At 45.6% G+C, this 21,665-nt stretch overlaps 1 protein-coding gene across 1 annotated transcript in view; it reads right to left on the reverse strand.

Annotated features, from left to right (window-relative positions):
• CACNA1C (calcium voltage-gated channel subunit alpha1 C) overlaps positions 1 to 21,665 on the reverse strand; it is a gene marked incomplete at both ends in the record, with an annotated part of 485,303 nt that overhangs the window by 6,516 nt on the left and 457,122 nt on the right. The window contains 10 exons of the mRNA XM_080351364.1: positions 2,074 to 2,426; positions 3,312 to 3,446; positions 4,552 to 4,679; positions 7,360 to 7,461; positions 9,655 to 9,757; positions 11,924 to 12,020; positions 14,254 to 14,381; positions 15,281 to 15,446; positions 16,265 to 16,356; positions 19,522 to 19,587. Of these exons, the coding sequence (XP_080207490.1) occupies positions 2,074 to 2,426; positions 3,312 to 3,446; positions 4,552 to 4,679; positions 7,360 to 7,461; positions 9,655 to 9,757; positions 11,924 to 12,020; positions 14,254 to 14,381; positions 15,281 to 15,446; positions 16,265 to 16,356; positions 19,522 to 19,587 (1,370 nt within the window). The remainder of the gene's footprint in view (positions 1 to 2,073; positions 2,427 to 3,311; positions 3,447 to 4,551; positions 4,680 to 7,359; positions 7,462 to 9,654; positions 9,758 to 11,923; positions 12,021 to 14,253; positions 14,382 to 15,280; positions 15,447 to 16,264; positions 16,357 to 19,521; positions 19,588 to 21,665) is intronic.

Here is a 21,665-nt window from a genome sequence, read left to right on the forward strand (position 1 = left end):
ACAACCTTTGTCTGTGTCTGTGTCCTCTTCCAGAGGAAGAGTTTCTTAAATCAATGCTGAACAATAATGTAAACATATTATTGCAATTTGTGACTACATGTACTCTATAAATGTGCATATCGCACTGACCACATTTCCAAAGATATACCCCACTGAACTTGAAGTAAAATCCGAGATGAGCTCTTGGAAATAGAGCTGTTTCCCTTCTTGGAGAAGCCTTGGTTATGAATTTCAGAGAAGCCTCCTAGACACTACCAGTAGCCCTCCTGTCAGCTCTGTGCTGTATGGTCTCTGCCTCCCACATTCTGTACTCTGCATCATCTCTCCCCTCTGCCTCCTGTTCATGTCCTTGTTCCTTGCTGTCTTTCCCATCTTTGGTCCCTTTTTTCTCCTCACTCACTGCAGAGTTGTTCTGCTGAATTCAGCTGAAACCCCGAAGTGTGACAGCCCTTAATTCCCCGTTTGCCTCCTCCTTGTCCCTCTGTTTCATGTCTCAGCTCTCATACTTAACGCCATTCTGAGTTTGTGTTTTCTGGGGAGCAGAGTAAAAACTGAAGGTAGCATGAATCTTTGAAATACTGACATGAAGGTACTGGAGCCAATGTCAGCCTGTTATTAGCATTCACAGTGTGGCAGGTTTTTTTCATCTTCCGTGGACTGGGTAGGAAATGTTATTTTCTTATTTGGTTTAGGCAAAAAGCACTGGGAGAAATGTGCATGTGCATGGTATTAAAATAGCCTGTAGGACAGTGTGGGAGTGACCTTCCTGCTGAGGTGGGAGGCAAGTAAAACTGCTAAGGTACTCAACAGTTTCTGTTTAGCCAAAACCATACAGGATTTTTGTATGAACATGCCAGGGTGTACGTCACTATGCTGTGATCAGAGAGTGCCTAGATGAGTGAGCCCAGCTAGAAACTCAAAAAAACTACCCCAAAGTCTAGAAACTAGCTAGAAACAGTCCATGCATCACTACCTGCCTGTGGGCAGAAAAGCCCTGAGTTGGGAGTATTTTCTGGAGATGTCATGGTGATCATTACTTCTTTTTCAGCTCTACTGATACCAAAAAGAACTTTATTCAGCATTTATGGGGATTTGCACTTTTAGTGGGACGAACAATGGGTCTTACACCCAGAGAGCATTAGAAGTATGAGAGAGAACACGTACCGTCCCAGTGTTTCGTAGTAATGCGTCCTAATACAAGGAAGGTGCCCAAGGAAGCAAGGAGAGAAAAGAACACCATGTTAGCAGTGTCACATCAGCACAGGTCAGCAAGGGGGAAGGCAGATGGTAACACATGTTGGGCAACTCCTGTGACCTCCCTCAGGAAGACACAAAATAGAAAAACCACTGGACTGTTTATTTGGGCAATTCTGCACCCATTGAATTTCCTCTGTCCTTTACTTGTGCAGCGTTTCTCTGGCTTTTCACATTGCCCACCCCCTATACTGAAAAAAAAAAAAAAAACAAACTATCCAGCTCCTTCCTGCTTTTACTGAAAGGGTTAAAAAACTCCCCACTGACAAAACTGATACTCCTTTCACATTAGTTATCTGTGTGCAGACAGCCTGAAAGCCATCCAGAGAAGGGGATTTTCTTTGCTTTGAACAGTATGGCATCTCTGAAAACCTTGCCTCCCTCCTCCCAGAATGCCTTTGGTGACCTCTGTAGAGATGTGACCCACTGGCTGAAAAACCACTGACTTCTACAAAGCTCCCCCTTGGACGCTTAAGAGATGAATTACAGTCTCTTTCTCTGTCAGTCACCAGTTGATAAAACACTTCCCTGGGGTGAAGGAGGGATAAATAAGGCTCCTTTTGGTTCTTACAAAGGTTTCTTCATGATAAAGCCCAACAAAATCAAGTGTGTGGGTCAGTGAGAGTGCTGCTGCTTTGCAGTGGTCAGCTGATGCATATCTGTTGCACCGTGGGCACAAGTGGAGAACCAGAAGGCTCAATCCAGGCTGCAGGTGGGTCAATGTCTGGTGGGTGACTGCAGAGAGGCAGCAGTGCTCTGGTGCTTACATGCACGTTTCTCTCCCTCGTCCTTTGACCCACTGTCTGCTGTGAAGCTTACCTTTTGGAAGGTAGTTTCCAAGGAGCCTCCTGCACACGTATGGTGGGTGACAAGGGGGTTCCGTGGCCTTCCACTGTGCTGACAGTGCTGGGGTAGCTGGGTGGGCTGGGGAAGCGGCACAGGGCAGTGTTGTTGGCATTGTTGATGTTGGCATTGGAGCCTGAAGATGAGTAGCTGCTGGGAGTGAAGGTGGAGTCCACCAACTTCTCATGAGATGGAGACTCGGTATCGCCTTGGTTGTTGCCAGACTTATTGATGTGCAAAGGTCGCTGGGTGGTGAATGTCTGGGGGAACGCACTCCTGCCATCACTTTGGTAATAGCTGACATGGTTTCCAAACAAGCCTCCAGCTCTCTGTCAAAAGAACATAAATGATTTCCGTTTGTGCATGAGAAAATGTGCAAGGGCGCTGGTGTTTCCTGCTTAGCCTGTTGTTGAGGAAAAAAAATGTGGGGATGAAAGTGTGCATGATGGCACTGGTCCTCTCTCTGCCAGGGTACAGTGCAGGGACTTCTCTATCAGAGAAACTGGGAACATGCAAGCTGGGAAAGGTTTACCTTTCTTAGATATTTCAGAGGACTGGCCAGGTGCATAGGTGAGGCAACAGTGCCTCTACACCTCCCACCAGTCTTGGAAATGCAGGACTGGGTAGGGACACAAGAACCAGGTAACTGCTGTCTGGTTTTCACAGTGCAGTTGCAAAGCAACATTTTGGCATGAGAGGGAATTTGAGAAGAGCATCAGAAACTATTAATCACCTGAAGGAACAAATGGAGAAAGATTTAATGAGCCAGTTATGTTACTGTTTGAACGATGAGTAATGAAAAGGTCTGACAGCATCTTTCTGTAAGGAAAGGAGGAAAATGCCAAAGAAGAGGAAATATTACCAGAGGAGACAATTACAATGAATAGGAATGAAATAAGAAAGAGAAGGTTTAGGTAACTTGCTCAGAAAAATCTCTGTTGGATTCTGGTGTACTTTTTGGAAGACTTTGGCCATTCTCCTTCAGATTTTATTTAGGTTTTATGAGGGAAACTTCCACTGGGAAGAAAATGGGATAACAACTGTGCAAAGATCTCAGGACCTGGCACCCTGACTCCACCACTCTGTTTTCTAGTAGGGTCTAGAAAACAAGAAGGAGGAGTCAGCTGAAATACAGAGTGCATAAAAGAGAATGTAACACTCTTTGAGCTCAGCTACTGGTCTAGCCTCAGCGTGTAACCTTGTTCAGCACCTACCCGGAAGATATCATCTTCAGAGGCAGCAGAAACAGCTTCTTTCATGGCCTTATCCAGCTCTTCTTCAGCTGTAAGGTCTCCAGAAATTGCTCGTCGGATCTCTGGCCCAATGTCGTGAAGTGTGCGCAGACCAGCCTGCAAAACAGCAAACTATAGAGCTTCATATCTCCGAGTGGGTATATGAGAAATAAAAGCAGTACTATTTATTCCTAAGCACTGTGGGGTCCTTTTACTTAATAAAGCATCCTCAGCTCCTAGAAAAACACCAACAAATTCTGTTCTTTCATCTCCGGCTTACAGAGGGAGAAACCTTTAGCAATCCAACCCAGGAACGTTTGTTGCTAGTCCCTTGGCTTCATCACAACAGGACATAGACATAAATCCACAGGCTTGACTAAGCAAGTCTGCGTGCTTTCAACTTTGGGTTCTCAGATCTACAACCAGAAGCCCTAGAGCAGCCACACTTCCAGCTGAACCATGTACTCTTCTTTTTAATCAGTAGCTTAAATATGGATTTAATAACTAAACTTCTGGCATCTGGACCTGGACAGTCCTCAAACCCCTCACTGACTGAAATCTGTTCCAGAGAGTTCATCCAGGGAGGTAAGCTGTGGGTATGCCAAGACCTCAGTCTGTGTCTGTGCCTGCATCGCAGCACTTTTTAGCTTGCTGGAGCTCCAGAATCACCCTTCTTTCTTACTCAAGACTCAAGGGACAATGGGGCTTTCTCATTCTTTCACATAGCCTGGTAGGCCACCCAGTGAACATGTAGCACAGTGGGGAACAAATCCCAGGTCTTAGAGCATGATGTCCTGTTTGTTGGATGTCCCTGGCATCCAGTAATGCTATGTGCTTTTTAACTGATTTTTCTTCTTGGCAACATGCTCTCCCTGACCCTGTTATATTGACTCCCCTCAGAAAGGGTAGAATGAATGTGATAATCAGTCGAGTGTCTGCTGGACACTTCATAGCAGTTCTCTAAAAGGAACCCAAATTTCAAATATTACCAGCAGACTGATAAACTGTGGATATACGTCACTTGTGCCTTTTACCTCCAGCTATGGGATGTAGCCTGTGATACATACATGTTTCTCCTAAAGGATTGATGTGGTAATTCAAAGTGTCTACAAGCTCCTTTCAAGTAGAGATAACCCATTGCAGCCCCCAGAATGGCTGAGAGGGAAGTGGGGTCTAATGACTCTATTGTACCACCCCTGTCCATCCTATGCCCGCTTGTCACCTGCAAGGAGAGAGCGTTGCGCTGGGAGGGCTTGCCCACCAGGCCCTGTTCTTTACGTTTCTTGAACTTTCGGAAATACTCTTGAATCAGGAAAGTGGCGTAGAACTTCCCAACGGTCACCTCGTCATCTGGAAAGTGGTATTAAAAAAATGTTAACTAAAAAAAGCAACTGATTTTTAACAGTGTGTTTGCTAATGTGAGGCTTGCAATTCGCAGCAGAAACACTAGGTACCGCAGTACATCTCTGCTTTTTTTGGTATCAGGATCCAGGGCTAAAGGAAGGGATTTCTCCAGAGCCAGTGCATGCTGTAAATAGTCTGGAGGAGAGGTGCATATAGCATCTGGATAGACTGGCTCTGCTGGCAGAGAATGCCTATAGCTATGCACCTTTGCATGTACAGTGGTTATGGTGAAGTGCCTCTAACCTTTGCAGTCTCTGATACTGATTTACCATGTAGGATCTTGCTAGCAGCAGCCTCCCAGTCTGGGTCAATGCATGCTGCTCTGTCTTGTGATAGCCTCGGGTAAAACATATTTAGAGTCTGGGCTCACCCACAGCATCTGACTGACCATCCACCCCAGACCCGATCTGGCATTTCTCTGCATTGAAATTCTGCCTGTCTGTGCCCAGGATGGGTATGAGCAAACTTAAATTATGACCTCTCCCCAGAAATGCAGTCATGGCTCAGTCCTTGCTGTGTTCTCACTTAATATGAACTGCCAATGAGCCAAAATGTACACCGAGTTTTTATCCAGGTAACTTTCCTTCATTCTCCAAACCCACTTGAAATTTCATAGGACATGATCCACTGACTTCAGAGTGGGCTGAGCAAGGTTCAGGATCTGGCTGCAACTGTGTTTTGTGTTATAGCCCCTGGGACCACCTGGAAGGTCAGTGAAGGTCACACTGGATGTTCATCTATCTGGGCTCTCAAGAAGCACAGTAAATGAGTCACATAGAGGCCTTGTAACTACAGCCCATCGGGTACACTGCACAGAAACCCACAGCAATCAGTTACATCAGTTCAGACTGGCTGAAGATTGTCTCCAGGTACAAGTCTTTGACAGGTACCACATTAGAAAGTAGTAACATGACTTACCAAGGGTAAGTCATGCTTGACCAACCTCATAGCCTTTTATGAGAATGTAACAAGGTGGATGGATGACGGCAGAGCAGTGGATGTGGTCTACCTTGACTTCAGTAAAGCCTTTGACACAGTCTCCCACAGCATCCTCACAGCTAAGTTGAGGAGGTGTGGTCTAGACAATAGATTAGTGAGGTGGGTTACAAACTGGCTTAAGGAGAGAAGCCAGAGAGTGGTAGTCAATGGTGCGGAGTCTAGTTGGAGGCCAGTATCTAGTGGAGTGCCTCAGGGGTCAGTACTGGGGCCAGTATTATTCAATATATTCATTAACGACTTAGACGAGGGAATAGAGTGTACTATCAGCAAGTTTGCTGATGACACTAAGCTGGGAGGAGTGGCTGACACGCCAGAAGGCTGTGCTGCCATCCAGTGACACCTGGACAAGCTGGAGAGTTGGGCGGGGAATAACCTAATGAAATTTAACAAGGGAAAGTGTAGAGTCCTGCATCTGGGCAGGAACAACCCCAGGTTCCAGTATAGGTTGGGAAATTACATATTAGAGAGCAGTGTAGGGGAAAGGGACCTGGGAGTCCTGGTGGACAACAGGATGACCATGAGCCAGCACTGTGCCCTTGTGGCCAGGAAGGCAAATGGCATCCTGGGGTGTATTAGAAGGGGGATGGTTAGTAGATCGAGAGAGGTCCTCCTTCCCCTCTACTCTGCCCTGGTGAGACCACATCTGGAATATTGTGTCCAGTTCTGGGCCCCTCAGTTCAAGAAGGACAGGGAACTGCTGGAGAGAGTCCAGGGTAGGGCAACAAAGATGATTAAGGGAGTGGAGCATCTCCCTTATGAGGAAAGGCTGAGGGAGCTGGGTCTCTTTAGTTTGGAGGAGAGGAGACTGAGGGGTGACCTTATTAATGTTTATAGATATATAAAGGGTGAGTGCCATGAGGATGGAGCCAGGCTCTTCTCGGTGGCAAACAATGATAGGACAAGGGGTAATGGGATCAAGCTGGAACACAAGAGGTTCCACTTAAATTTGAGAAAAAACTTCTTCTCAGTAAGGGTGCCAGAGCACTGGAACAGGCTGCCCAGGGGGGTTGTGGAGTCTCCTTCTCTGGAGACATTCAAGACCCACCTGGACATGTTCCTGTGCGCCCTCACCTAGGCGTTCCCGCTCCAGCAGGGGGATTGGACTAGATGATCTTTTGAGGTCCCTTCCAATCCCAAACATACTGTGATACTGTGATACTGTGACATTAAAAAAGCCATATACCACAGTAGAGGCAGATCTGCTACATACAAAGGGGTTATGGGAAAGGTCTATGTCCTTAACTTGAGTGTAAAGTCGTATCTCTTGTGCATTCAGATCCTCCCTGGAGCTAGTTAACTCTGCCTGCTTCCTTTGCACCCAGCAGGCACTAGGTAATGTCCAGGGGAGCAAATATCTATGATCAAATTGGGGCAAGATCTCAGAATGAAGGTTTCTAACTCCTATTTATACATTTCTTCTTCCTTCCCTGATTTCTTAGCAGTAAGAACATGGTAGTCATGTTAGTACAGGTGAAACCAGATCTTAGCCTGATGAAATACAAGTAACAGCTTGTAGAAGAAAGCCTGTCTTCCATATTCTACTTGATGATCATGAGGTGTGGTAGGACATGTCAGGCTGGGAAAAAGACAAAGAGATTCGGAGACTGGGACAAGATTCTGCACTCACCACCTGCCGGGGGCACCACCTGGTCCAGCAGCTTCATACTAGTGCGCTTCCAGATTTTCTTAATTATTGCTCTCAGCTCTTCATTGGCTTGCTCCAGGTTACCTGCAGGGTGAAAAATCATTAGAGACAGGAATTAAGCAGACCCTGCAGAGGAGCAATTTCATGTCTGGCATGGCAATCTTAGGAGGAAAATATCAGAGCTTTTTCAGTAGTGGAAAGTTTTGGGCAAAGAAATGCTCTGACCATTGCTAAAGATCCCTCACAGCAAGAGGTCTTCTTCCTAAATATGCATAGTCATCTCAGGGAAGGAAGGTGACTGTGTCACTAACTGACAGTCTGCAGTGGCCAGAAACAACAGGACTACGGTGCTACTTCCTCCCCAAAGCAACGATCTTGTCTAATACTTCAGATTTTAACTGAGATCCAGTGAAGGTTTAATATGATGAGAACAGAGGTCAGTTAATGGAAAACTACGGTTTGAAGAATGCAAATATTAGTAATTGATGGTAAAGATACATCTACAAATCTGAAGACCTGGGCCTGCTTGCAGCATTTCTCAAGAATTACCTGTTGCAATATTTGCCTCCCAGCAGGTATCAAGTTCTTCACATGATGCCAAGAGCCTGCCCTGGGGAGTCTGCATAGTGCCCTGACAAGGCACTCCAGGTATGTGCAAGGCTTTCACTGTCTGACTCAGAGGACTGTCCCAAGATGTTTGTGTTTATTCTCTGAAGAACAGCAGAGGCTATAACAAGCCTTTTTGTAACTGTCTGAACTTAGACTTTACATGTTCCTCTAAGGGGCTCTGAGCTAAATGAAGCATTAATTACACACTACCCCTTTGAGAGTGAGTGAAGCAGATTTGATTTATATCCTTTCCTTCTAGATACCCATTTCCTCCCAAATGACTCGATTTAAATTTTATTTCTTGATTTATGTACATTCAAACCCTTTATAATTGAAGCTCTCCCTCTAGGTCTACAAAAACACTATCTTGTCCTCCTAAAGGTGCCTTTCCTGCAGCTTTGCTTATTGCTCCCCAGCATCAAGACTCCTCAGTGTGCTGCTCAGGGCTCTGCGTGGCAGTAACTCTCTCTGAATAGGATGCAGTAAAGACAGGGACACTAAGGAACTTGCTGAGGGTGAGAGAGGTGGACAGCATCAAAGGCAGAAATCTGACTCAGGAGGGCTCTCAAACCACTGCTCTTACCACATACAAGATCCTGCTAAGGCAAAAAAGAAAGCAGTTTAAGGCTTTAGGTGGTTTCCCAGGAGTTCACTGGAAATGACTCTGGAAGTTTGAGCCTAAGATGGACAAGAAAAATGAGCCCTTCTTGGGTCTCTGTTTCATAAGGCACAAAGATGTTCTACAATGGATGGGGTTGGCTTTTTCCTCAGGAAAGCCTCTTTGGCTACAGTCAAATTCTGTTTAGCATGACAAACAAGGCCTTAATACAATTTTTAAATTTTACAACTTTTTTTGGCTCAGCTGTCACTATAACCCTGGCACAGTAAGCTAGGGTTCTGCTGGTCTCTGCTTTCCCATGCCTGAAAGGTGATGCAGCCACTCCTGAGACAAAGGTGTTTAGCTGTGAACCACAGACCTACAAGCTCTTTTAGAGCATCTCATGAATACATGAAACCACATTTTAACTCTGGACCAACATCTTTCATCACAGCAGGTGACAGAGTGCAACAAAGAGGACAAGCTGAGCTCAAAATCTTGTATACTTTCCCCAACTACACCTGCTGGTCTGTGCAAAGCTATTAACAGTCCCTTTGCTTCTCATCTGTATTTAGGCCTACAACACCACCGTCACTACAATGTGACGTTAACTCATGCTAACGAAAGAACAGGAGGAGTTTTAGTGAGGTGAGACCCCCGAGTCCAAGCTCTTTTGCCTCTCTTACATTGGAAGATAAGTGGCAACAATCAAAAAGTGCCCCAGCTCTTTAACCAGTTTGCACAAGGTGAGGCTGCTTTGCCCTTCTTCCTTCCTCTGATTGCTGTTTGAGCAGACATTATCTAAAACATTTAACTTTGAGACCATTGTAAAGAACATGATGATGATACCATGTGAAGCACAAGATTTCTAGGTAAGTGGAAACATCATTCAATCCCTAGAAAATATTATTCCTCCAAACATCTACACATTGCTTTTATGTGCCATGTGCTGCGTATGAGTAATTGGGATCATTTTACACAAGATGTCCTTATTGCATTCCAGCTCAGCACACTTTGGTGTGAACACCACTCAGCTACCTCTGTACCCTTGCAGTCAGCAAGCTTCTTACCTTCTGTCTTGATCCTCAGTGCTGTTCTGACTAATGCAAAGAGAGTGGCATTGAACATGACAGTCCCATCACTGTTCAGTGGCATATTCATGGAGACAAGACGCTGTGGAGTAAGAAGAAAGACAACAATGATAGTGCCAACACATGAATTGAAGCGTGCTCTTCTTGTGCCCTCATGATGCCCTCCAGACCTGCCATCCCTCTTATGTGAACATCCATAGCCTGTGGATTTATTTACACAATTATAAATAAGTGCTTGTCATATCCACTGATGGTCCTGACTATGATGTGTTTACCATGGGGTCTGTCTCACATTGCTATAATAGATACCCTGTTTTATTCAATGGGGCTATCGCTTTCTAACCTTTGTGTTGCTCAGCGGCCAGTGGGCATTTGCCCACAGTGTATTATGTGGACAGATATTTCTTCCAGTCCCCAAAACATGTGTCTTTTAAATGACACCTTTTATTCTTATCAGGAACAAACTGATTTTTTCATGCCTCATAAAGCACCTGCAAACTTGCCTGCACTAAAGGTGTGCCAGGTGCAAATGTATATAGAGAGCCAGAGTCTTTCTTTAGGTGACAAGCTTGGAGAAAGAGGATTAGCTGAACCTGAAAACTGGTGTGCTTTATCCAGCTGTTCCCCTTCTCCCTTTTAAAACTAGGCTGTGTCTGCAGTAATTCTGTAAAGCCATGTAGGAGAGAGTGCTGAGTACTGTTGCAACTGCAGGGTGAACTTCAGTAAGACCAAGACCATATGTCTGGAACAGATGTAGCTGAGTCACCAGATCTTACGTCCTTACTTCTATCTCAGGAAGCAAGAGACACCAGAGACTTGGGTTGAACTCTTACACTTCCAGGGGTTGATTTTGTTCAAGCTCTGTCTTCTGTCACTTTCATGTAACTGGCCTGGTTTAGCACCAAATTGGATGGGTGTCATCCTCCATCACTACCAGTGCAATCATAGACTGGGGAGTTTGAACCAGATTGAGACAACAAATGGTTGCTAGACAGCAGACTGAAATGGGTCGGCAGTGGGCCACAAAAGTAATATATTTCTGTGTACACGCCTCAGGCTTTGTGTTTTGCTCTGTGAGTGATATAAAATCAACTACAAGTGTCACATACAAATGCTGGGACTTGTGAGGAGATTAACAAAGAACTTAAAGTGAAGGAAGCATGAAGGTTACAAACATATAATTATTCACTAGAGAGAGTACTTCTTCATATCTGTAGTCTCGCAACCAGAGAAATGAGCAAGACATTTTCACAGAAAATCTGTCCTTGCCTTTCCTGTATCTTAATACCACGCACACCTTGCTGTTTAATACCTATTGGTTATTTAAGCAAGAATCACAGAATGTTAGGGATTGGAAGGGATCTCGAAAGATCACCTAGTCCAATCCCCCTGCTGGAGCAGGAACACCTAGATGAAGTTATACAGGAATGTCTCCAGAGGAGACTCCACAACCTCCCTGGGCAGCCTGTTCCAGTGCTCTATCACCCTCACTGTGAAGTTTCTTCTCATATTTAAGTGGAACCGCTTACATTCCATTTTGTACCTGTTGCCCTTTGTCCTATCATTGGTTGTCACCGAGAAGAGCCTGGCTCCATCCTCCTGACACTCACCCTTTACATATTTATAAACATTAATGAGGTCACCCCTCAGTCTCCTCTTCTCCAAGCTAAAGAGACCCAGCTCCCTCAGCCTTTCCTCATAGGGAGATGCTCCACTCCATCATCTTTGTTGCTCTGTGCTGGACTCTCTCCAGCAGTTCCCTGTCCTTCTTGAACTGACAGTGTGGAACTGGACACAATATTCCAGGTGTGGTATCACCAGGGCAGAGTAGAGGGGGAGGAGAACCTCTCTCGACCTCTCAAGAGATAGCACTGCACTTTTTGTGCACTGCTTAGCCCGAAGAAAATCTCAGAGATACTTCTACTTGCCCTGTTATTTCTGTCTTTCCTTATCTGTCTTGGGATGTGTGTCTGATACCACAAATATACATGTGGTTGATTCAGTGCTCAATATTTGAGAGCTGTGGTTATTATCGTGGATGCTCTCTCCTGCCTCAAGAGAGGGCTGGCTGGGCTCTAATGTCTCTGATGAGCAGACAACCTGCCTGCTGGCGACTCTCCCGCACTTGGGCTGGCTTATTGCCGCCCAGAGGAACTGTGGCACCGGGCTCGGCTTGGAAATGCCACCATAGGCTATTGAGTCGCTGTGAGTCGCAGACTTCAACCCCGCAAGCCATGGCGTGCCTTACTTTGCAAGCCACCCGGTGAGGGCAGAGCTTCCCGAAGCCCAGGGGGGGCTGGATTCGCCGGAGCAGGGTCACCACGTCCAAGTGTTTGATCCGTCCCCTGAAGAAGAGAAGACAGTGAGGATCACATCCTCAGCATGGGGCGACTTGCTGAGCCGCCTGTGGAGTGCAGGTGCAGCTAGAAGGATCAGCAAGATCTTTCCAGCCCCACGCCCCCTGTAGCCTGGGCGAAATTGGCATTTTAAATGCCAAATTACAAAATCAAACCAAACTAAACAACAACCCCATCCCCCAAACAAACACAACAACAAAAAACTCCCAAAACAAAGGAAAAACCCACATGAATTTAAAGCATAATACCAGTAATGACACAAACCATTAAAAACAATTAAAAACACAACAAACAAACAAAAACAAAAACAAACCCCCAACTGTTTCAGCTTCTGTTCCTTTTGCCCTTCTTGCTTTTGTCTGGTCTTCTGTTTTTGTTTTCTCCTTTCCTCTAATGGTTCTTTTTAACATTATTCCTTTCACTTATTCTGGAAGGATTTTTAATTTATTTACCCAAAGTTATAGGAAGTATAAGATTTTTTTTATCCTTTTGTCATTTTTCTTCTTCACCCAAAATGGACTGTAACTGTATATAAGAAAAATACCTGTAGCTGAATGCACAATGTTTTCATGTCCTTAGCCAACAGATGTAATTTGATTACAATGTGTCCTCGCTGCCTGTGTAGAAGCTGCAAAACTAAGGGAAAGGGTATAATGTGGAAGGATGTGAAACTGAAGGACGTGAATAGCTGAAGGTATTATTTCAGGCATCTTGTATTCAGTGCATTCCTCAGGATTTGCCCAGCACTCATGTAACTCCCACTGGTACAGAAAACCCAGCTGTCAGTTATACATGAGTCAACGCTTGCAAGAATTGATGCCAGTGTTTTGAATGCTGCAGTTCCTCAGTGCATGAATGGACAATTTGGGGTTGTCACCCCAGCACAACTATGCCCCACCATCTATGGCTGTTTGTTTACCTGTCAGTCTCAGGGCTATAGCTGGCATAGAAGTGCAAATGGTCTATTTTCCTGACACTTTACCTCCCATATAAATAGCCCCAAGCCACTGTCTTTTGATACCTAGTTATGCTTTGGGGTGTTACCGGAGCCTGTGCAAAACAAAGTGCTGAACTTCCTCCACAGCAGCAGTTGGGTTTATTTTAAGTTTTGTAAGTGGGCATCTCAAAAGAAGAATTCTCTCATGGAGGGAGAAGAGCTACCAGAGCCAGAGGTGGGGCTTCAAGCATGGGACAGGAATGGGGAAGAGGAAAAAACAACTTCGCATTTATAGGTGGGAAGGACCAGGATGTCATCTGGATTGAGCGGCTATTTGCGATATGGCTTCAGCCTCTGTAGTCTTGCCTTTAAACAAGCACGAATTGTATCATAGCATCTGTTTTGTTAACAAACAGTATATTTATTAGAATTCTGTGCTTATCCCCTATCCATATTGAAAGTCTCTCTGGGCAGCCACCATGGAAGAGTTTCAATTTATGTGTCACTCTGATAATGTGACATGGCCTCACATATTGCAGAAACTGAGCCCAAATTAATCTTGACACTGTGTCTCCTAAAGAGGTCTGCTTTTAGTTTACGCCAAGATCTCTTTCCACACTCTTTGCATTATGAAGGGGGCTTTGCAATTACAATTGTCAACTGTGCTGTAATGTAATGTCACAGGGATCTAAATGCACTTTAAGCCTAAGCATGTGTCAAACAGAGCATATAATACTGAATGTCAGCTAAGCCCTTGTGTGGGTTGTTCTTGTGTAACTTTAAATCTCTGCAAGTCTGCTGATGCGAATAACCCTGTAGACAATGTAACACAGCCATGTGAAGGTAGAGGTTGTGATGGGCCTATGTGACACATGACAAAACGGAGACTTGAGCACAGCAGCTCTCCTGTGAGTAGGAAGTCAAACAGAAGAGTGAGCGCTCAATGTCACAAACACATGCAACAATAAACCAACCCTCTAACCTCCTTTCCTCAATCTCCTGCTGCCCCTCTCTGAAGTCTCTATCTCCCCTCAACTGAAAGTGATGCAATGTCCTGCCAGATAACAGTGCAGAGTAAATGCTGAGATTTTTGTATGTATCCTTGCACTGATGGCTTATGGATTCACCAGCAATACCTTGTGGATGTATCTATTTCAGGATTTTTGCAGAAAAAAAAAATGCTCCTGCAAGAGGAACATGGCACTTACTGCACTGGGTTTAGAGAACAGAAAATAATGATCCTGTTCTCCCAAGGAGCTCTGATATCCAGGCAGGTTTACTTACTTGGCTTCAGGGTCATACTCTGCCCAGATCCTTTTAAACTCATCCAGGTGGTGTGGTCCTAAAATGGACCAGTCCCGTGTCAGGTAATCAAAGTTATCCATTATAACAGCTACAAAAAGATTGATGATCTGCAAACAAGGACAGAGATGACTTGATGGATGAGGCAAGTAACAGTAGACTTTACTGTGTTCTCCTTTAGGGTCTGGATTTGGACTCATAAAACTGGAAAGCCATTGGTGGTGGGTTTTCTGTTCCTCCATGCTAGCCCCCAATTTAAATGGGAAGATCCTAGAGACATGATACTGTTAGCTAGTCACATTTTTCCCTTCCCTACTGAATAGATGAGGCCCAAGTTTGATGAACTTTTAGGCATGCTGTGATGGCTTTTTATTTACCTGTGCTTTTGCCCAGCAGAGTAGGGTAGTGGAGGAAGAACCTGAGATTTATCCTCTATAAGCAGTGGGGCGGAGATAAAAGTCTGTCCTTCTGACCCAAGACCAAAACCTTTTAATTGTTGCTGCTGTTCACTGGGAGAGTTTTGCACACTGATGCCAGCTGCAGAGCATGTGCTGTTGCTCTGAGCAATGCCGCATTGCCAACATGGAGCAGATGCAAGTGGGATATGTGTATTCTCATAGTCATTGCTGCTGGCAGCGGAGTAAAAACCTGCTCAGCAGCCAGAAGGAAGGTAGGAGGGAAGGTGGGATGTGTGGCTGAGGCGTTGCTAGCCTCAGCACAGCCCACAACATGCTAATTTGGTTTTCTCATTGAGGAGGAGGGGGGAAAGAGTGCTCCTTTGCTACGCACAAAGGATTGGGATTGGAAGCAGAGCATCCCCCACAGCTGGAGGGAGGCAGGAGTGGCAGTGACCAAGAGGGTGTTGTCACTGAAAGGGTGCTGTTGGAAAACACCGCATGAGGACATTTTCCCTCTTTCAGATCATTCTTCTGCTGTGCAGTGCTGATATCTGGGGAAGCAGGGGCTCAGTCTGACAGAGGGCAGGTTTTGGTTGCTGGAGTGGACTCACCAGGAAGGCACAGAGCATGTAGAAGCTGATGAAATAGAAGACAGCGAAGCTGCTGCCACAGGAGTTATCGGCTTCGGTGGAGTTGGCTGGCTCCGACTCTGGGTCACACTTCTTGTCTGGGAGACACGCCAGCATGATTTCTTGCCAGGCCTCACCGGTGGCACACCTGGGCACGGCAAAGGACAAGGGAAGACAGCAGTGACCTTCGATGTGAGAGGGACTGGCACATTAGCAACCTGTTCCTGCTCTCATTAACGTTAATGGGAATTTTGCCACTGAGGTCAATTAAAAGCAAGTTAGGCTGTTGACTGTTCTTTGACATACACTGGCATACTCTGCTCCTCTTTTTGGCTTGGTCACTGTCATCAGCATGTTGTTCCTGACTGGCTTTGCCTAGTCTGGATATGGGGCTGTCCTGCTCCAAGCAGCGGGAGTCATCGAGATGTGTGTGATATGGCTGTGGATTGCAAGAAAAAACTCCTTGAAAAAAAGGAGAAAGTGTGGAATTTGTGCCAACTCCCTGCACCTTCAGCACCCCTCCCTGGCCCTGGCACACCTGGCCACAGCTGGAGCAGTATGATGTGCTAAGCTGAGCTGGGCATGGCCATACCAAAACATGAGTGGGAGTTCATGTCCCTTTCCCTGCTAAAATAAGCTGGAAGTCACACTGGCTCAATTTGAAAGAAAGGAGGAGTTTGTGATGCATATCAGTGTTGGAGAGCACTGAAAACTGGCTACCTTCCTTCTGAGTAGGAGGACTTGCCACCCTCCCCAGCACTGAGTGTTGGCCAGTGTCAGCTGGCAGGGTGCAAGGCTCCAGGGACTGGGTGTTTCATCTGACACAGCTCCCAGGCTCACTCACTAAAGGTCAACACGTTTCTACTCACCTCACGAGCATGTCACGGTAGAAGGAGATAAGCTGTGCCCAAGAGCAGAGGAATTGTGTTCTCAGACTGACACAATCCAGAGCTGTCAGACACCCACCTGAAAAGCAGCAGCACTGCCTGGGGGAAGGTCTGGAAGTTGTTGTTGCGGTTGATTTCTGTGGTATCATTCAGCGCAATTTTACCAAACACCTGGCAGAAAGCAGAGGTCTTTTCAGGTTAGCCCTGCAAAATCCCCAAACCTCATGTCACCTGTAGCTCTTGGCCTCACCCTGACTCTGATTTTAATAGAATCTGCTCTTCTCTTAAAAAAATAATTTCCACAGGTCTTTCATATTTGCTGTTCCTTCCCTTGCTTGTGCTTTATCACAGGAAAAGCACTCATTTTGTAACAAGAGACATCTTTTTTTAAAACATGACATTCTATTTCATACACTGAATATGTGACATGGGGCCTTATTTTAACAGGTAGTCATATGGGGAGGGGGTCCAGCTGAAAGAAATCAACAACACAGCAGAAAAGGCTCCTTCCTTGTTTATCTGTCTTCACCAGGAGGAAATGATAGCTGCAAAGTCTTGAGCTTCCAATTCTGTGGGGAGCCTTGGATCTTCCCAAAACAATGTAAAGTATGTTGCCTTGGATCTGGAGATTGTCCAAATGCTTGCTCTTCTAGTGGCCATGCTTGCCACCTGGAGGTGTTTCAGGCCCCACCGCCCCCAAAATGAAGCAGTGTGAAGATGATGACTAGATTTGCCCAGACAAGGATGGCTAACAGCTTCCTTCCATGTTCAATCACTGTCACTGCACCAACTAGTTAATCCAGCCACCAGATGAAGCCATCAACCATCAGCAAACCTTTTTAGAGGTCTGTCCTTGAATGTAAAGTTCGCAGTGCAGGAGAGTTTCAGGCTTCTTTGAAAAAGTGTTATATATCTTTGGTACTTTCAGGCACCGGGACTGAGAGCTTAACAAACCTCACCTGTCAGAAAGGTCTCTGCACAGCATAGTCAGTCAGGACTATTTATTCCCCATCGAAAGCAATGTGACAGAGATCTCAAGGACTGAGAGCTGTAATCTTGTAGCCAAAATGAGCAGCAGGAACAGAGCAGCTCCCAGAGAACATGGAGCTTCTTTTCAAGCAAATGTCACTGATAATTAACACCCCAAGAGAAATGATGACGTGGAGAGAAGTGCAGGGACAATAGTGGGGACACCATGCCAGATGGGAGGGAAGGTTTGTATGTGGCAGGCTTTCCGCAGGGGTTCCTCATGGGTGTGTGGGCCTTCCCCAGCCCTGACTGCCCCCACACCGTGGGCAGCAGCGACAGCCCAGCTGCACTGAGGAGGAGCAGGAGGACAGTTTAAATGTTCAGAGGCAGGGTGAGCTGAGACAGCCCATATTTTTCACTTCAAGCAAGTGTAGGCAAGGGAACTTCCCATGCTGGAAGTCTGAGTTGCCTTATGACCCTGCAGGTTCCCTCACACTCAAGGCACTGGCAGCAGCTGCTATGGGTGCTTTGCATTAGGCACCTACTGGAGGTTCCTGTCTCCAGTCTGTGCCTCCTGGGCCATGATATGAGTGGCTTCATCCATCAGCATCAATTTGGATTTTTCCACTTGGGCACATGAGGCAGTGAGGCTTGAATGTTGTTACACTCCAAGTCAGGGCAGTAGCTGAGATAAAGTGGTAGGTCTCCTTTCTGTGGGAAATACTTCTATTTTCATCAGATCTGGTACATCTAGTCTTTCAAGGTAGCTGCTTAATGGAGCGAGGGAGGATTTTCCTTCCTATGTGTCCCTCTGTGTGAGGGAACTCTATGTGTCAGCAGGTTCAAGACAGCAGCACACAAAATGTCTGAGATGCCATTTGGGCAAAGAGTGATGATAACAGGTCTGTTGGCTCTAAGCAAAGAGGGAAGATGAGAAAAGTTGGTTTTCTCACTGGAAGACAGGAGGGCAGGAAGAGATCTAGTAATCTAGATCAATGTGAAAGACAGATATATGATCTTCAGGCTGCTGAGATGATTAAAACAGAGGCTTGAATGTAAGCCAAGGATTAAATAGCCAACTTAGAACTAGCTGACAGAAAAGGGAATGAAATATCTAGTCCTGCCAGTTCCCTGATCATTGTAGACTCGATCTGTGTAGGTGCTTGGAAACCATTTTTAATGCTTTGCGTAGCTATAGAACACTAGTAATACTCTCAAGTGATTTTCTGTATAGCACAGGTAATCCTCTAAGATCTTGGCCATTTGAGCTAGCTAGGTATTAAAGGCAAAACTGGCAAGCTTACAGTATGAGCCTAGTAGACTAAATGACGGCTGTAATTACTAGAGGCAATTGAGATAACCTATGATAATTCAAGAAAAGATTAGGTTTATTTTTCAAACTGGGGGAGGGTAGATGAGTTTGTGAAAAGATGTCATTATAATAACAGGAAACAAATTAAAATAAGGTCGCAGAGGTCAGATGAATTTCATTACAAATTCTGCCAGCATTGTGAAACCAAGAAGCCTGTCATGTTTGAAGACCTCTGGAAGCAATTATGCCATGCCTTTCTATACTTTGGTCTCTGGTCCCAGATGGCTGACTTGTCTGAGATCTTTGATTAACACCGAAGTGGAAAGAGAAGCTTGGTTTGAAAAGCAGCATAGCAAATGAGGCTGGGACTGCCACAGACTGTGCCTATATCACATGGTTTCTTCAATGGTCTGTATGCAAAATCAGTTCCTTGCACAGATGAATGCTCAGGCAGGTTCCAAGTTCATTTTGCAAACTGAATAGGATATTGTATTGATGCAGCTTCCTGAAGAGCTGGCACAAACACAGAGAGTCGGTACGTTGGGTCTGATCCCATATTTACCTTCATGGGTGTGAATCAAAAGCTTTTTACAATTCAGTGGAAGTTACACCAGTGTGAAAGTGATGCAAGAGAAAAATTGGATTTGTTCAGTGCAGCACAGCCACAAGCCCACGGAAACAATTGTTTTGAACCAAGGAGTGAGGCAGTAAATCTGCTTTGCCACTGCTGCTGGGTATTTCTTTGAGAATGTGGAGTGCAGGCATGATCCTGTGTTGTTTACATATTGCATTCTGCCATTAAATGGGTCGGTTAATGGCTCAGTTTTGTGATGGGTTTTTTTGTTTTGTTTTTTCCTGGAGTGTGTTGTGCTTCTGCTGGAAGTGCATAGGTAAACAATATTTTCTAACCAAGGTTAGTTGCCATCTTAACTTACTGGGTGAAAACCTTCTTGTAAGCCCTTACAACCACATATTGATCTAGTTACTTTATAAGTCAGATCCCAAAACTCTAACAGGAGAAGAAAGACACAGCTGAGCTCTTTAGCATCACTTACCTGCATTCCGATCACGGCGTAGATGAAGAACAACATCACTATTAAGAGAGCCACATAGGGGAGAGCCTAGAAATGAAAAAAGAAAATCACCGTGTCTCTAGAGAGCCGGGCACACTGGAGCCTGGGTCTTGCTCCTGGCTTTGGGAAACTAGCTCCAAACGCGGACTCTGTAATTTGGACAAGTGGCCACTAGATGCCTCTACAGGCCCATATTTCCTTGTCCTCCCCCCCACCAGCTCTGCTGCCACCTAGTTCAGGCCGGCTCTGACTCTGCTCCCACTCGTGATGGTGTCGCTCTGCTGCCTCCACAGTGTCTACAACTGCTTACCAGCAGGAGAAAACCCTCACAACCAGTATTATTCTGGCACTAACTGCAATGTGATTTTTTTTTTCTGGACCCAGTCTGGTGAAATAAAAAAAGCAACAGCTGCTGAGATCCAAATTCAAGGTTCCTGCTACAACGGCTGGTACCATCCTAAGTACCTAAAGCAGCATCGGCTTTGTTCCCTGTTCAGTGTTAGGTGTTTGTGACAGTGTCCACAATGAACCGGGTGTCTGTGATCAGCTGTTGAAGAGCCCTGATATGCACAGCTGCCTGGTAAGGAAAAGGTCTGTGCAATCAGCGAAGTGTTGAGTTGCTATCGGGTTTCCTCTGTCACTAGCAGAAATCAAGGGCACAGCTCAGGTTCTCACAGACTCAGGCTTTTGAGGAGGAATTTTCTACTCTGTTGCTTTTGAAACATATATTGCTTAGACCAGACATTTCCAGACCCTACTTCAGAGGCAATGGGTGGACACATTCATCTCGAAAATGTGAGTACAGTCACTGATCTGGATTTTGAACACCCCATTTCACAGAGCATAAAAAGCCTACAACATTATTATTTTTAAATGTAAGATTTGTGCATTCTAAATCTACACCTAAATTCAACAGGTCTAAATCCTGAAGGATAAATTGCGGAAAAATTTTCACTGACCACTATGCAGATTTCACTAAGATCTGCACAAGTCATCTCAAAGAGATCTGAATATTAAAATGGCAAAAATTCAAACCTTTAAACAATGTCTGTAATCATCATCTTGAGGCTCAGGGGCTGATACCTCTGTGCTTTTTTGGGTCAGACAAATCTGTATGGTTACCCCACAATGTTAGTGGAGACACACCAGCTCAGAATTGGGCTCCAAACATTTTGTGAGGATCTAGTTGGGACACACTAAGAAGAGTCCCTGGAATAGTGTCCAGACAGGATGTGAGGTGCATAACCTTACTGGTTCTGCTGTCTTTCAAATGGAGATGGTAAAAGTGTTTTCCCTTCTGGTCGTCTGGCCCTCCACTGTCTTTCCATATTCTTCTGCTCAGCCCACTCCTCTCTGCACCTTCTTACTTACCTCTTATTCCCGATGGCTCCTTCAGCTCCCTGCCTCCCATACTCCACTCTTCTGGCTCTGTCCTGCTCCAGCTCCATCCTTCCCTGGCTTTATCACTTTGTCCTTGTGATTCCCACAGCCTTGCCTTGCCCTCAGCACCCCTCTCACTTCCTACTCCTCGCCCTCGCCAGCCTGGGCTCTGGTGCTATCTCTGCAGGCGGAAATCCCGCTGAGCATTTTCCCACCACACGCTCCCCTGACCAGTGCCCCAGCTTGGATGGAAGGACCATGAGCCATGTGCAGGGCACATGGTAGTTATGATGGCAGCTGAACACCAGTGCAAGTTCACTGCTTATTAGGCTGCCCTGTGTGAGCAAAGATGTTTCCTGGAAGCATATGGGGACACAGAGAAGAGCCTGTGCCAGACAAAGTCTGCAGGGATCCCTGTTTTTGACAGTGGGAGTGGCTGAGTTAAGAGCGCTGCACAGTGGCTATTCTTAGCTACCAAAGAAGCCTCCCAGTAGTAGCAAGAGGAGGAGCTCGCAGCAGAGAATACTGTATTACAAATGGCTAAAGGCTTTCAAGGGAAAAAGCACTCGCTTGCAGTGCTTTTTTTTAAATTTATTTTTTCCCTGCTGTGGGAGATACCTCCCTTGATACTTTCTCCCATCACCCTACAGCCCTGCCTAAAAGTGACTCTCCAGTCAAAGAGGTCTGAAGGTCACTGAACGGAAGTACCAGGCACTCCCTTTCCCATCCATCTCATCCCATCCAGC

Source organism: Nesoenas mayeri (assembly GCF_963082525.1).
Source record: "Nesoenas mayeri genome assembly, chromosome: 1".
Classification (NCBI taxonomy): Eukaryota; Metazoa; Chordata; class Aves; order Columbiformes; family Columbidae; genus Nesoenas; species Nesoenas mayeri.